The 17,324-nt window shown below is 39.2% G+C and overlaps 1 protein-coding gene across 1 annotated transcript in view; it reads left to right on the plus strand.

The window, feature by feature from the left end:
- LOC108577544 (RNA-binding protein Musashi homolog Rbp6-like) overlaps window positions 1–16,989 on the plus strand; it is a 326,939-nt gene extending 309,950 nt beyond the window's left edge. Inside the window, 5 exon segments of the mRNA XM_017940722.1 lie at window positions 5,213–5,278; window positions 13,201–13,258; window positions 13,260–13,404; window positions 15,499–15,563; window positions 16,433–16,989. Coding sequence (XP_017796211.1) covers window positions 5,213–5,278; window positions 13,201–13,258; window positions 13,260–13,404; window positions 15,499–15,540 — 311 coding nt within the window. The 3' untranslated portion in view covers window positions 15,541–15,563; window positions 16,433–16,989.
- The last annotated feature ends 335 nt before the right edge of the window (window positions 16,990–17,324 follow it).

Consider the following 17,324-nt stretch of genomic DNA (forward strand, 5'->3'; position numbering starts at 1 on the left):
ATAGAGACAAGCCACACCATTAACCGGCGTGATACCCCATACAAATCACGTCGATCCGCGATTTATGGTCCGTTCACCCTCTCACGCTATCGCGTTATCAGTCCTGCCGGTTACGGTTCCTGAAACGAGATTCCACACTCCGGGAATGCTCTGTTTTCACGCTGTCCGAGCGTACCTCTTTTCTTCCGCGCTAGCGCAGCATCCGGAGGACGTTTTTTTCTTCCCTTCGACAGTTTCGCTATTACTGGGTCGAATTTGTAATTTGTTCAATGTTCCTAGATTTCCTGAAATTTCTTTTTAAGCATTTTCGGGAGATGCAGAATTCCGTTGTTTTGGGGAATTTGGGTTTCATCTGGCGCAGCATCCGGAGGACGTTTTTGTTTTGAGGGTTTGACTATTGTCGCGTCGAATTTGTGATTTGTCAAATGTTCGCAGATTTCTTGACATTGCTTTTCAAGTATTTTGGGAAGTTGGAGAATTTCACTTTTTTTGTGATTTCGAGTTTCATCTAGCGCTGTATCTAGAGGACACTTTTATTTCAAGGCTGTCAATACTGCCGCGTCGAATTTGTAATTTGTTAAATTTTCAAAAATTTCCTGAAATTCTTTTTAAGTGTTTTTGAAAGTTATAGAATTCCACTTTTTCATGTTTTCGAGTTTCGCCTAAATAGCGCTGTATCTAAGGGACACTTTTATTTCAAGGTTTTCAATATTGCCGCGTCGAATTTGTAATTTGTTAAATTTTCAAAAATTTCCTGAAATTCTTTTTAAGTGTTTTCGAAAGTTATAGAATTCCACTTTTTCATGTTTTCGAATTTTTTTTACTGCAGCATTCCAGGGAAGTTTTTATTCCAAAGTTATCGAAATTGCCGCTTCGAATTTGTAATTTGTTGAATTTTCAAAAATTTCTTCAAATTCTATATTATTTCAATTCCATTTCTGAATCTTTTTCCAAATAATCGTTCATTATTCGTGGTTTTCACATTGTCGCAATAAGTTTGACGTCTTTTTAAGTATTTCGGAAAGTTGTAGTGTATCATTGTGATTTATGATTCCGAGTTTCACCAGGAAGTTTTGTTTTCAAGTCGTCCATTCGTTCAATTATCGCTAGAAATCTGTTTACAGCTACTCCTTCGATCCCCACGAGGCTCGCAATGTTTCATTTAGCTCCCGTAGACTCGCTAACCATTTATCTGCGCTCGGAGCCACTAACCTAATTAACCCGGAGCCGGCTTTAGCGACGTATCGTAATGTTTTGTGTTACGTTGAAACTTTCAGCTACTATCATCGATCTTTTCTTACGTTTATTCTGTACTTTCGACGCTTATCTCTAAATGATCCTCTGTGTACGGGATGTTTCATGAAATTGAGATGGACCGTTGCTTTGAAACTACCAGAGATAGGAGGAAATTTCAAATTTATGCGCATACGAGCTGTTGTAATATTTTCCTTCTCAAATTGAATTTTACACGTTTGCATAGATTTTTAATTTTTATGCAAGGATACGAACAAAACTTAATTCTCAAAATTGGTAATTCTAAATTTCTGAAAATTCTATATTTCTGGATGCAATTCTCAATCTTTGCAGATATCTATTAGAAAAGAAATTATTAATTTGAAATACATAATTCATAATTCTAAATTTCTAAAAATTCTATATTTCTGGATGCGATTCTCAATCTTTACAGATATCTATTAGAAAAGAAATTATTAATTTAAAATACATAATTCATATTTCTAAATTTCTAAAAATTCTATATTTCTGGATGCGATTCTCGATCTTTACAGATATGCATTAAAAAAGAAATTAATTTAAAATGCATATTGAAAATCCATTGGAAATTTGTTTTTAACCTGTACTACCACTGATAAAATTTTTGATTTCTCACAATGTTACGAATTTCCAAAATCAAATGTGTTAATACTTTTACACACATAAAATTTTTTATTTCTCACGAATTACTAATTTCCAAAATCAAACGTGTTAATACTTTTACACACATGAAATTTTTTATTTCTCACAATGTTACGAATTTCCAAAATCAAACGTGTTAATACTTTTACACACATGAAATTTTTTATTTCTCACGAATTACTAATTTCTAAAATCAAACATATTCATACTTTCACATGCAACGCATGAAATTTTCTATATCTACAAATTACTAATTCCCAAATTCGAACACGTACACATCCCGAACGCGAAAAGCCCCGGTCGCAAGTGTATAAAATTCAATTTAAAAAAGGAGAAAGATCGCCAGAGCTCATATGCGCATAAATATATCCCATCGACAGTTCAAATATCATTTTCTTCCATCTCCGCCTATTTCGAGGCAACGAGCCAGCCCACTTGTCTGAACCGCCCCGCTACCATCCTGATTTATTTTCCATCCTGTTTACCCCAGTATCGATGACGACGATTCACCCCCTCACGGTATCCCGTTGAAATTCACGCAAATTTCGAATCAACCGACCCCACGCGCGTCACACATAAATCCAAACGGTGGCCACCGTTTCACCCCAGCCCTGTTCGCCTCTGCATCCCTCTATTTTTCGTTCGTACGTCTTTTCTATCCGCGTCCCGTCCATTCTCTCCGCTTTTCACGCCGCTCTTACCGAGCGTTACGTATCGCGGAGGGTCCACCTTTGCGCGTCGGCGGCCGACTTTAAACCGTTTAACCGTGGCCCTTTGTGCCGCGATATTTTCTCTTCTTTTTTCTCTCTCTCTCTCTCTCCCTTCTTTGATTCCGAACGGTAAATGCCAGGGCAGTCGTAATACGCGCGCGTAGGCGTCGTGTTTATTTCGCGAAAAAGCCAGCCCGTGGAGAAAAATAGAAAAAAATATGGCGGAGAGCCATTTTACTTGGACGTCAGAACGTCCGCATTCATCGGGTGCACAAAACGCGCCGGTGTTTGTTCGACCGGTTTTAAAGGATCTCCGGCTTCTCTGCCAACCGTTCTTGCGATGAAAATTCCCCCCTTTTTTTCACCTTCTGTCCCCTCTCTGTCTCTCTGTTCTCTTATTTTCTCTCCGCGTTTTTCGCGAAATTAATTCGACGCTATCGAACACGTAATTAACGCGGGATCGGTGAATATTTCTGTCGAGCATTGGTTGACACGCGGTTCTTTTCATTTTGTTACTTTGATTACGTAGTTAAAGGATTTCTTTTTATTTTTCATTTTTGACGATTTCTTTAGTTCAGAAGGTAAATTTTGTAAATGCTTAAAACGCATTGCTGAGAACGTAGATGAAACGGTCTCAACAGTATTGGTTTGAAGTATGGAACTTCCAGGCTAGAGATTATTTCTTAAGATACAAGTAAATTCTAGTTTCTTAGGTATATCGTTTAGTAATTGTTTTGCAATGGTAAATAACTGCTAATAGCAAACACTGCGTTCGAGTAATTAGAATTCTTAGCCACCTTAAAGTTCCTCGTACAGCTGAAACTTCCAAATACGTTCGATTCTATTCTAGCACATTCAAGCTTAACAATCCTTCATCCACTGTAAAATTCTTCTATTACCTCATCAACTGGTAACTGAATTTCAACTCAAGTTTCATACTTTGCTCCAATAATGTGCAACGATAATTCGACTCTCCAATCGTTCGTATTTCTGAAGAACCGCGTTCAGCTAGAAATTCAACATACACCGCATCGTCGTCAACCCTAAAAAATCCAACTCGATCCAGCCGACGACAATCTTCGCCGTCTTCTCATCTTCGCGCAAGCTCACCAGCGAATTTCACCGCCACGCGCACACCTATCGTCCCCGTTTTATTTTTGTCTTTCCTTCCCACATTCTCAGCTCTCTTCTTGTTCTTTATTAATGTCAGGAGTGCCGGCAGTGTACTACCACCGAACCGGAAGCGAGAACGCAAGCCGCGCGTACATGGAGGCACCGATGCAACACGTCCAAAGGGCTGCTCTCCGGAAGAAATGTACGAAGTCGACGTTTCACTTCTTGGACCGTGGAAACACACACGCATCACGCCTTCTTCTCCCTTTCTATCTTCACTTCTCGTTCTCTCGTGTGGATACACTTCTTCCCTCGTATCTCAACGTGCTCCGTACACTCCAATTTCTCTCTTCCTCTTCTCGCGCGCATACACGACGTATCAGTGACAGTTCTTTCAGCCACTCTCTCGTCTCACTTTCCCGCGAAGCATCGATCATTATCGTTTCACCATGGAACGTTTCGTTGATGGTCTCACATTCCGTTCCGACAACGTCCCTGTTCCACGTCATTGATCGCCGCCGCGATTCATACATTTCATCGGTCCCCGCGAGCGAGCGAGCAAGGAATATAATAGCGCGGCGAGCGCTATCGTAACCCGTTGCACCAATCGATAACCATACAGGCAGTATACTATTATCACGCGACAAATATTTTACGAGCCCTCGACGCCGTCTATGTGGACCCGTTTATATTCGGTTACTCGGCGACGATCCGCTGTACCCCACCGGTATTTTCCAGGTAAATCGTAAACGAAAGGGGAAAAGAGATACTCCCCGTGACGCACTTTTTTCGTTCTCCTTCGAAAGTTGGGTTCGTTAGTTCGAGACGGGAGAAATCGACAGTGTGCTTTGCACTTCACGAGGCGATCTTCGTCGCTTTCGGATCCAGACGGAGAAACTGAAGGGAGTAACGACGAGTTTTGCGAGCACAGTGGACGTGACGGCTCTCGATCACAGTCGGACCACCGTGCTAAAAGGCGTGAAGGGTCTGGAGAGGGGCTAAGGAATAGAAAAAGAAGGAAAAAGAAAAAAAAAAAAGAACGAAAGGAGAGAACGTTTAATCCGGGGATCGCGAAAGAGTCACGACGCAGAAGGAAAACGTGCTCGCTCGATCGTCGCACGGCGTACAGAGAGAGGATCAGCGACAAAGCAACACACATGGAAAAATCACGTCTCTGTCTCTTCCTTTCGGCCGTCACTTTGACGTCACACGACGCCTCTCTACTTCTGTTTTTGTTTCTTCTTCTTTGTTGTTGTTTTTTTCTTTTTTTTTCTCTTCTGTTTTTTTTTTTTTAACTCTGTCTCCTTTAATCAGCCACAGACAGTATACCACCACTACCACTACTATTCGGTCTCTCTCTCGCTCTCATTGCCGAGCGGCAGTAAAACGAGAAAGAACGAAGTAGCGAAAAGCGCACATATCCGCGTATGTACGTTGAAGTGCGGAGCAGTTGTGATCAGAGTTTTATGTTTCAGTGGATATTACCAACGGGCAGCTCACCTCCAACAACAACACGCCCTTGCTCACGCAAGCTCTTTCTGGTACGTCTAAAGTTTTCCATTCTTTTCGGCTTCGTTCCTACCTACCGCTTTCTTAATTTGTCTGGCATTTGTGAGAAAAGAGAAAAAATGTGAGAACAAGTTCTCAGAGGTTTACTGTACATGTTTACATACGTGTTCTGCGTGTATATGCAGTTATGTGTACACTCGGTGGAAAAAGTCTCGTTAGGATTTATTCGGCGTTGTGTAATTTTGATGGAGAAAGTAGGGAGGGAATGATATTTACGTCGTTTTATTTAGAAACGTGAGATTTAGTATTGGTAGGTGGAAAGATCATTTGCATTCGTTTGTTAATCATTTTAGCAGCTGTACAAAATACACTCCGTGAAAAAATTCTTCAATCCTTCGAATTTATTTTGCATTTGTATAATTTTGACAGAGAAAGTGATCAATTTTATTTGGAAACTTAAGACTTACTATTGGTACGAAGAAAGGTAATTTACATTAATTTGTTAATAATTATAGCAGTTGTACAAAATACACTCCGTGAAAAAATTCTCTGCGCACTCTTATTAGAATTTATTTTGCACTGGTATAATTTTGACAGAGAAAGTGAGAAATTTGATTTGAAAACTTAAGATTTACTGTCAGTACGAAGAAACATAGCTTTCATTCATTTGTCAATAATTAAAGAGAAAAGAAATTTTTTTAAACAGATATTTTCTATTATGAGAAAAATACTTTTCTACTTGTTTGTAAACAAGAAACTAACTTGTATCTGCCTTTGGGACCTCATTTCCCAAGACATTTTGCTAAATTCTTAGAAATTTGCTGAAATTTTTAGAAATTTTTTTCATCTCATTCTCATACATTACTCTTCGTCGAAAATTATTTTAAAAATAATTTGTCTTTCTACCAATAGTAAACGTTACGTTCCCAAATAAAATACCAATTCTCTATCGAAACAGTACAATGAGCGAAATAAATTCTGGCAAGGTTAGGTCAAGTAGGAGATTCCTCTTTTAGGTTAGGTTACGGAAACTTCGTTTTTCAGGTTAGGTCACGTGGACTTTTTTCACCGAGTGTACATACATATAGCATATACATCCATATCAGAATGCACGGCCAATAGATTCTCCGGGGAACGGCGTACGGTTTCCGATTCTTGATAGCTTTTCATTATCGAGTCACGCGATAGAGCGAAAAGCAATAACGACAGTAGAGAGAATAACGACGATAGAAGCTCTGCTTCTTAACACGAGGCCTTCGTGATTGTTAGATCGAGACGTTACGATATAGCCAGACGGGATTACGATGCCGCCTACAACGGAACTTGGAACTCGTGTAATTCAATCCTCTTTCGTGATTCGATTCTCGAGCTTTAACAGAAACAAGCTTTGCATTACGCCTTAATGGCAAATTGCAAGGCTGCTTCGGCTCCTTCGTATACTTTCAACGGTGAACAAGCTTGAACCGTGTGGCTCTCGTCCCTGTTCGAGAAACTTCCCAAAGGTTAAACCGTGGATATGATTACCCTGGTCGAATCGTTCTTCCTTTTCGAAGAAACAGAACGCCCCCGTATTTACATCGCTACCCTGGTAGCAACGTTCAATCGTTTCAATTTGCTTCTTTTCTTACCTCTCGACGGGGTTGATTTCTTCGTTTCGTTGGAGAATAACTGTTATACATAACTGTGTTCTTCCTGTTCCTCGAAATCGTGTGCTACGGTTCTTTCGAGATTTCTAACTTTTTTGGTGTATCATTCTCGAAATTTTCAGATGGTTCTTTGGAAAAGTTGTGCGTTACAAAGTTGTCGCCACTGTGCGAGCATTGAGCTGCTTCTGCACTGAGGGTCGGTGGCGTGAAGCAAGTCACCTAATTATCTTCTCTAGCTATGGTGGTACCGGAAAATTTTTACACGTAATTTAAATTTCTTCGATGGAAGAGATGGCGAAAATGAAAGGATTTTGATTGGAAATTTTTGAGTCCAAGATATTTTGAAGTTGTATTATTATGCATGTTTAAATGCACACCAATGTCTGATATGACGTACAGTAGAAAAGAATAGATACATTGGTGATGTTGAAAAAAAAAGAAACAGAAGAAATGATTATTTATAAACAAAAATTTTCTTCCATCTTATTCACCGTTTGAAACCATTTAGAGTACGTGTAAAAATTGTCTCGCACCACTGTAACTAGAGAAAATAATTAAACGACTTCTACTTTAGACCTGAAACCTTCTTGTACCGCGAAATTTCGATAAACCTGCATTACAAAATGTCGCAACAAAACTTTCCTCTAAAATATAGAATCACGAAAACGTTACTCGCGAAAATTTTCCGTCTCATTATCCGCAAAATTCAATTACATGCTTAGCCGAGCAACAAGATAATCACAATTTTTCCGATGCTCCGATGAAAGTCCCGAAAGAACGTCGCGCAATCAACGATTCCCGCCAACGAACCGTAAACCGTTCGAAATTCTAATTAAAATAAATCACGGTTACAACGTCCACGAGAGAAATCCTTCTTTCAGTAAGCGCGGGCAAAGAAAAATCCCGCAGCAATTCCCGCGGAGAATTCTTTCTCCCAAGAATCCGCGCTAATTTCTCGAAAATGGCCGCGGTTCAGAGCGCTTTTCACGACACACGCCGTGAAAAGGGGAGTTTCTTCTAAGCTCGCGAGAGACGCGGAGGCTGAGAGAGAGGAGAAACGACGGTGAAGCAATCCAGACAGCGGGGAAGAAAAGGCGGCAGGGAATTCTGAAAAGTGTCACACATGTAGGGCGGCGAGATGCCGCCAGCGAAATACACCGACTCCAACCCTTTTATTTTTTTATTCGCTCTTTTTCTGTCTCTCTCCCTTACACACACACACACACACACACTTTCTCTCTCTCTTGCTGGTCATAGAATCTAGCCTGATCCGCCTGCTCCGCCCCTGTGCCGTCCGCAATCTCCTCTCAAATAAATCAAACTTTTGAATCGCGCTCGACCCAGCCCCCTTTTCCGCCCACTCTTCACATCGACGAACCCGGCCACCGGCAGAAAACTTTGTAACCGGCCGCCATTGTCAAGAGTTTAAAAGCTGAATGGGGTTTTAGATTGTACATCGAGCGCTTTCGGTTTGTCATACTCCCCCCCATGCCCTCCCATTTCTTCTCCGGCGAGTTTCGAATTCTTCGCGTTCCTCTAGCGTCTCTACGCCGGCAATCTTCCCATCATCTTCGTCTTCGATTTACTACCACTTTTCTCGCTGGTTTTGTAGATAAGTTCTGTGATCTTCCTAATCGCCTGCAGGCTTGTGCTATTTTTCCTTTTTTTTGTTCTTCACATAAGGGTTGTTTATGCGCAATTTGCATATGGATGTTGATTCGTGTTGGAAAATTTCTTTTAGGGGTAATTATGGAGGAGAGTTTTATCGAGAATAGAGCGCACGGTAAAATGTGTATAGTCGATGGAAGAAATATAGGAGGTCGTCACATATGTTCGTACCGAAAGTGAATATTTTAATGACATATCTTAATGTATAGTGAACGAAAATATTTTTGTATATTTTAATGAAATCCAAGGCTATATTTTAATATTTTATTTTAATGAATATCGAAGGAAATACTGTAGCGACGGTATGATGGTTTTATGAATGAGACGGATCTTACGTTCTTTTAAAGGTTCTTTGGAAATATTGTTCTAAATTATAAACTAAAAAATCTGCCAGGCGTCAAAGTTTCGAAAAGTGAATCGAGAGAAGTCTGCGAAAATAAAGACCCGAAACCTCAGTCAGGACTGCATAAAGTATGCCTCAAAATCGAAATTATTTCGATTCGCAATCGAAAAACGAAAAACGCCACACGTGACGCTATATTTCTTCCACCGACTATACTCTGCAGAGCTGGAAAGATATCCAACCGGCGAAACAGTAGGAAAATTGGTATAGTCCGTGGAAGCGACATAGTGAAGTCGTAAATTAAAACATTAACACTAACCGTACCTCACCCGCAATAATTTTTTGCACTTTTTTCTACATTAAATTGACAATCACATTGACAGTCAAATATGATCTTTATTTCATAACCAGTCATTTGACCGACTACAGTAAGAATAGATACACAGAAACTGATTGATGCAGTAACACTCAGGTTCAAACGCAGCATTCTTCTTTTTTCAATTAGAAAAAAATCAAAGCTAAAGCATACTTCATACCCTAACTAAAATTTCTAGCCCTTGTCATCTCAGGTTTCTGTCGATTCCCCTATCGATATTCTTAAAAATGTAAAGTTCGACGCCCGACCGATTTTACGACTTCCCTATATTTCTTCTATCGACTATACATATACCATGCATTTGAGAAAGGACACGTGTGCGACTCATCTTCGAATCCCCTGCATTAATCTCTTCCCTCGTTTCGCCCAGCAGACTAGTGTGCGAGATTCGAAGCTAAAACGCAGCTTTCGTGTAGAAGCGTGGATGACAAATTGGTAATTTATTCCATGCCTCCCCGCTGAATCCCGACAAAGCGTACAATTCCCCAGTATATTTTAGTCTGTCAAGCATGGTAGCCGCTAATAGGAATAGGAACACGTATCATTGATGGATGACCCGTGAAGTACTCGAGATCGAACATACCGTGGTTTTCTTTCATTTCTCCTCGTTATTTCGAGAGACACGAGAGTGGATCGTTGCCCCCTGTACCTCTGGCCAATTAAGTGTTATTCAGATTCATTGTGCATTGGTGTCGCTGTGTATCAGTCTCGTTTTGCCTTACCAGTGGCTATTATTACATGGATCGATCGTTGGTTTGCTCGATTTTCGTGTTCTCTTTATTCTTCTATCTTCTTTTTCTTGCGGAATACGCCCGTAAATTTTGTTACTTCTCTTTTTTCTCCTTTTCTCTTCTCTATCTGTTTTTAGTTCCCGCATCTCTCTTCTGTTACCGTTTCGTTTCTCTCTATTTTCCATTTCTTGTGGAAAATGCAAATTTTGTTTCTTCTTTTCTCTTCACCCTCTTTTCTTCTCTCTCTGTTTTTAGTTTCTTTATTTCTTCGTCTCTCTTCTGTTACCATTTCGCTTCACTCTCTTCTTTTCCTTGTCGATAATGCAAATATTGTTTCTTCTTCTCTTCCATCCTCTTTTCTTCTTTCTCTCTCTCTCTCTGTTTTTAGTTTCTTCATCTCTCTTCTGTTACCGTTTCGTTTTTCTCTATTTTCCGTTTCTTGTGGAAAATGCAAATTTTGTTTCTTCTTTTCTCTTCACCCTCTTTTCTTCTCTCTCTGTTTTTAGTTTCTTTATTTCTTCGTCTCTCTTCTGTTACCATTTCGCTTCACTCTCTTCTTTTCCTTGTCGATAATGCAAATATTGTTTCTTCTTCTCTTCCATCCTCTTTTCTTCTCTCTATCTCTCTGTTTTTAGTTTCTTCATTTCTTCATCTCTCTTCTGTTACCGTTTCGTTTCATTCCATCTTCTTTTTCTTGCGAAAAATACAAATTTCGTTACTTCTTCTTTTCACCCTCTTTTCTTCTCTCTTTATTTTTAGTTTCTTCATCTCTCTTCTGCCACCGTTTCATTTCATTCTACCTTCTTTCTCTTGTCGAAAATGCAAATTTTGTTACTTCTTCTTTTTCACCCTCCTTTCTTCTCTCTCTATTTTTAGTTTCTTCGTTTCACCCTATCCTTTTTTTCTCGCGAAAAATGCAAATTTCGTTACACCTCTTTTTCACCCTATTTTCTTCTCTCTTTATTTTTAATATCCTCATCTCTCTTCTGCCACCGTCTCTTTCCGTTTCGTTTCGTGTAACATGCGAGCTCTGTTTTTATCGTAAACCGAACTTAACACCAACGCCAGAGAGCGAGAGAGATTTAGCACGCGAGATGCGACGCAACGAAACGGCGAACAAGCCGGAGTAGCGAAATCGTTTCCTCTCGAGAAGAAAATGCGCCGCGTTATGAACAGCGGAGTCACTTTACAGCTAAAAAGCACGTGCTCGACGATACTTCTTTGTGCTGCTGTTAGCCGTTACTGTCTCGTGCGATTGCGTTGCTTGTCCTGGCCCGACGTGTTTCCACTATATCGTATCCGTGCTCTCGCGGTTTTCTGTTGTTCCATTACGCGCAAAGCTGTCTTGTAATCCGCTTACTGAGTGTCTCCTTTTATTTCCTTCTTCCACGTTTTACGTGTGTCACCGATTATTTGTCTCCGACGAAGGCGCCGACGTTTCTCTTATACCACTCTATTTCTCTTATACCTATACCGTCATTTTCTTTCTCTAAGCGCGTGTGTGCTCGCGTGTTTTATCGATGTGCATTACCAATTCGTCCCCGTTCATTGATGGAACGGAAACGAATCGAAACGTGTAGACAAACGTCGAACGTTCTAAGTTGCATTTCTATTTCACACACTTTTTTCCTTTTCTTCCTCTTCTTTTGTAAAGGATACAACTTTACACGACACGGACGACGTGTCGCTTGCTAATTGAGATGTTTCTTGCGCTGCGGGATATACACATGTACACAGGAATGCTAGTTGTATCGTGATTTTGTGCGAGTTCATTGCTGATATTGTAAAGCGTGTTTTAATTAGCGATGTTGCAGTGGTTAGCTTTCGTGTAAGTTTCTTATTAGTACAGACATAAGTAATGATACAGAGATATTGTAATTGTTACTGTGACCAGTTTTTGGAGAGCGTAGTGTTGCTGTTGAGACAGAATTAATTCAGCTAGTTATTATGTGAATGATTAGGAAAAAGACGATGAACGTGTTCAACATGCTGTTGAATTCTTCAAATGTAACGTAAGAGGTTCTCGTAAGTTTCTGGATTATTACGATATAATCGGAAATTTCGTATTTTCAATTCACGAATTGTTCGCCTCGTTCGATGGCTAATTATCATTAATAAAAACTAGTCATTTTTGTGGTTAGTTGGCCGAAATAATTATGTCAGTGAGCAAGTAACAATGCAAAACAAGAGTGAATTAAATGTACGTACGTATACATGTTTTATGAAATTCTAATCTTTCCTGCTTATTAGCGTTTTTCCAATTTTCATTTGCCATGTATTTTCTGTGTGTGTGAAAACTACATTTACGCAGCATAAGTGTACTAATGTGTGCCATTTTTCGTAACGTTCTGTAATTAACTGCTGTTCAAACATATTACACGGTGTAATGAATTTTAATAATCAACTACCCACGCTACCGTGCAAACGTGAATCACATCACAATTTTCGTTATAATCTATTCGAAAGGAAAATAATTCTCTTATACACACTTTATCGCGAGGTTTCTTCGAATCAGCTACGGAACCATGCGACTCCGATCGTTTTTCTGCTGTGAAAATACAGAGCAGGTCGGCAAAGTTCAAACTCAATTTTTGAAAGAAAGAAGAAGTTTAGATAAAAATCACGATTATCCCCACAATCTGTACAAAAAAGAAGTATTCTGTACACTTTAAGGAATTTTTCCCAAATCAGCCATGGAAGTACTCCGATCATTTTTCTCCCGAAAAAACACAGAATCGCGAAGAAAAGGAGGTTGACAAAGTCCAAACTCAACTAATTTCGCGATTCATTCACACGATCTGCGTTCAAGAAAAATCAGACAGATAGGAATTGCGAGAAACACAGAAATCGCCATTTTCGCTATAATCTACCCGAAAAAAAAAGAAAAAAAACGATCCTACACACACTTTCATCGAATCAGCCATCGAACTATGCGACTTCGGTACTTCTCCTTCAGAAACACAGAAAATAAATAATTCGGCAAAATCGAAACTCAATTTCTCAACTCATTCACACGATCTGCATTCAAAATCAGACGTCCTGAAGAAACTCAGGCGTGTATTTCTGCTCGCGAAGCAGTTTGTTCGCGACGAAACAAGGCCGCAGGAGTAAACGAGCCTAATTGGCTGGCCAGTCGAGGCCGTAGACAACGTACGGAGGAATGTTAAAAATGACGGCGCGTTCGTTGCAGTGATGAACAACTACCAGGCGGCCGCAGCGCAGGCCGGATTTCCGCCGGCGTCGCCTCACGAGTTCAAGCGCCGCAGCCGCAGCAGCAGCCGCAGCCGCGGACTCAGCAGTCGCCAGCTACGTCCAGGCCGCAGCTAGTCCGCAGCCCCCTACGACCGCGTTCCCTGCGATCGCCGTGTCCCGTGCCCCGCTCAACTACAGTCCCGTAAGTCCACTCTACGATCCCCCTTCGCCACGAAGGATTTACCAGGGAATTTCGGTAATCTGGAAATTCTGATTTTTTGGGGAAATTTTGTGAGTTCGTGGTCAATTTTTTTTTTATCGTCAGTGTGTTTCACGTGAGCAATGCTTACGAAACGTTGGAATACTTTTTCCATAAGGCATGGCTTAGACAAGAAAGCCTCAATAGTAATCAGTTCTTTTTGTTTGAAATTTTGTGTTTATGGGAAACGTCGATAAAAGTATCACTCAATTTTTCTTATTATCAGTGTGTTTAACGTAAGAATGCTTACGAAACGTTGGGATACTTTTTCCATAAGGCATGGCTTACACACGAAAGCCTCAATAATAATTAGTCCTTTTTGTCCGCTGCTTTTGATTATTGAGGTTAAAATCTCTCCTTAAATGTTAATGTGCGACACACATCGCGTGTTCTTCTATTTTTCTGTATATCTGGCAAAATTTAGTAAATATAAAAATTGTTGAAATGAAAATTTGGCAGATATAAAAAATTGTCAGAATGCAATAGCGAATTTTTATCATCTATAAAACTGTGCAATGAAATTGTTAGTGTTGAAATTAAAAAAAAGCATCCCCAATCACTTTTACTTCAAAAAATTTAGTGTTCTTGTCAGTTAAAGAAATTTTCAAAATTTCATTATAAGTACAGGTATCCGGCAATACAGCGTTTACATAATTTTAACCGATAAGAGATACTTTCACCCTGAAAGACTAAAAAACAGAGAATTGAAAACAAATCGAATTCGAAAGAAATGATACTTCGTCGAGGTTTCCTATAAACCTGCAAAGTTTCCAGAAAATCGAAATTTTTCGGATACAAAAAATACCGAAGTTCCCTTGTTAAGATTGTCCACGGGCTTGTCCACGATGGATTATATCCGCAATCATATTCGTAATGGAACTGTGAAAAGTTTCTGATGCCAAGTAGTACAGGTCCGCCATAAGAGAGTGCAGAATTTTGATTTTAATTTTTCTGACAGGGTAAAATATTTTCAAGGGTAATTTCTAACTAATGTTAGAGATAAATTGAGTAATTTCAAACATTTCAGTCATTATTGAAGTGTTTCAGACATCTAAATTAGCATATTAGAGTGTAAAGTCGTAAATGATTGACTCGTACTACTTGGAATCACAGTTTCTCTGTAAATACAGTATTTTCGTGTGTTTGATTAATAGCATTGTGATTAGTACACAGAATTGAAGCATTCTTTCTTTAACATAGATTCTTTTGAAGATATAAAGACTGCTTACAACGTAAAAATTTTCTTTCTACTTATTTTCAAATAAAAGTTGATAGTTAAATTTCAGTTAAAAAAAAAATTTGTAACAGTTTGTCAATTCATAGCAATATTTGTCACTGTACATCTATTTCTTGGAGCAACATCCTGCTGTTTCAAGCTGTCGAGGCTAACAAAAGGAATTTCAGACACTTAAAACGGAATTAAAAACTACCATCGCACTCTGGCCTCTGGAGGCCTCGATTTAATTTATATTCGTTTAACGCTTTCTTTTATTTCCACGTTAGATCAGAGTGAATAGATTTTAATTAAACTTTTCGTCGAGTAAGTCGGATTGAACGAACTACTTTTCCAACAGCTAACCGTACTAACAGCATCGAATTATTAAACTTGTGTCTGTGATACTTCTTCCAACCGTTCAATGTACTTTAGAAAGATATTCGAACAAGATAAAAAAAAAAAAAAGAGGGAAGAAAAGTCGAGCGATTCGAGAGTATAATGCAAGTTCTCTCTCTTTTTCTTTTTTCATTAGAGTTTGTAACTTACGTTGCTACAGCTTCTGATTGCAAAATAGCCCTGAACGCTGAGCTTCTCGGTTTGCCAATATTACTTTTTATAATCTAATTCCAGTACTATCCAATTTTCCATTCTCCCGATACTTAGGAAAAGAAACGTTTTAATCCAACTTAAATACGAATTTTTTGTTAAGATCAATTATCCTAAGGGTTCTTGCAAAAACATCGTAGATAAGCATAAAAAATTGAGTAGATTAGATTGAATCGCACGTGAATCCCGATGAAACTTTTGTCTTCGCATTTTAGGGTCCTCTAATACCAGCGGCGTTCACTAATGGCTACCATTGAGCCTTGTTAAGAGCTAATAACAGGTACGTAAGTCACGTTCACTAATACACGCTTTCAAATCATTCTCTTTTCAAGCATTTCGAGTTCTCTCCGGTGCGAAGGAGAACTTTATGAAATTCGACGAAACTAATATGTAAAAACTCCAAATGGTACTTCTTTTACAAATTGTGCAAACTTCTCGCAAAAGTATCCATACAATTATCGAGCAAATAGTGTGTAATTATATTGCATTTCCATCGCTTTTCATCGCCGAAACGTTACTGCAATTAACAGCCAATCGAAAGATTATAATGTCCCCTGTTGTTGTTTTTTTTTCGAATTTAGCGCATTGTCTAACGAGTACGGTAACGATATACTTTCATCCTTCTTGTAGCAAAACGCAAACACGTTCACCAGAAGTGAATATAACAATGACACCACGTTTCAGACATACTTTCCAATAATTGTTCGTTTGCAAGCCTGAATTTAGTGTGTGCCTGGTGAAATAACTATTACTTCCTTTTTTAACCATAGCGATTAATAAAACGAGTCGAGCGTTAACTATTCGAGATGCTTTCGTGATAAATTATCGTCTACAATTCGTACGTCGCGAAATCCGAAAAGGTTTGAAAAAGAAAGAAAAGTATTCCAAATGCAATCCGTAAGATATCGGAAATTCTTCGCGGATCACGAAAGAATCTAACAACATTGACTTACAATAATTTACCGTTAAGCACTCCAACAATAACACAATCTGCTTGCGCCGATTTCACAAAAAAAAAAAAAAAAAAGAAAAGAACGAAGAAAAAAAGATACCACGGCTTCGACTCGACGAATAAGCGCGTCGCGTATATTCGTCGTTCACGTGTCGCAATTTCTGGCTAACAAAAGCATGATTTTCTTTTTCCGTCAGGATGGACGAGAGGGCAGAGCGCAGCACGGTCGACTGACGGTACAATGAGCGATGTAAATGCCTTGGAAACACTTACCACGTTGAACGATCTCTGGACGGAAGAGGACGTGTACCATCACGAGCAATAAACGGGGGAATCGCGATTTAGGTAGGAGGATAATGGTTTCCAACAGCGGGGAGAGACGATCGAGAGAAAATAACCGTGATTTTCGAGCGGTAGAGAAAAAGGGGGAAGAAAACCAAAGTCGAAGACGTTTGGGAAAAATAAGAAAAATAAAAAAAAAAAAAAAAGAATGAGGAAGAGGACGAGAAAGAGGAAGAGGAAGAGGAAGAGGAGGAAGATGGAAGAGTACGGGGGAACACGAGAATGATAGGTGCGAGAGAAATGTGAAGGAAAGAGGAAAATTTGTAAATCGCGATACACGTCCAGAATGTTTTTACGGGGGAAGCGACAATGGTAGAGGAAGCGGTTATAAATGCAGAAAGTAAAGGGAAACGCGAAAGGGCAGAAGCTGCGTAAAGCTAGATGTGGCCGAAACTGCGTATTAAATGCCCGTTCTCCGACATTAATAAAGAATAATATAATAATAATAATGAATTAAATTAATATTATTAATTGCTAAATAATTAAGCGAACTAAGTTTAGAATATATAAATATATAAATATATATATATTATATATAAATAATTGATAAATATTAGACGATAAACGTATGGATCCTTAGTAATTTAAGGTCATACGAGAGGAATGAAGGAAGGAAATACCAACTTACATACGAATATTAATTATGATTAATGGTTATTACTGTATAACATTATGGCGATTCTAACGATTAACAAAAGCAAAAAAATGATGATGGAGGTCGTGCGTCGTGCAAGCGTCGCGCGTAAA

The sequence above is a fragment of the Habropoda laboriosa genome, unplaced genomic scaffold, assembly GCF_001263275.1.
Source record: "Habropoda laboriosa isolate 0110345459 unplaced genomic scaffold, ASM126327v1 scaffold822, whole genome shotgun sequence".
Lineage (NCBI taxonomy): Eukaryota > Metazoa > Arthropoda > Insecta > Hymenoptera > Apidae > Habropoda > Habropoda laboriosa.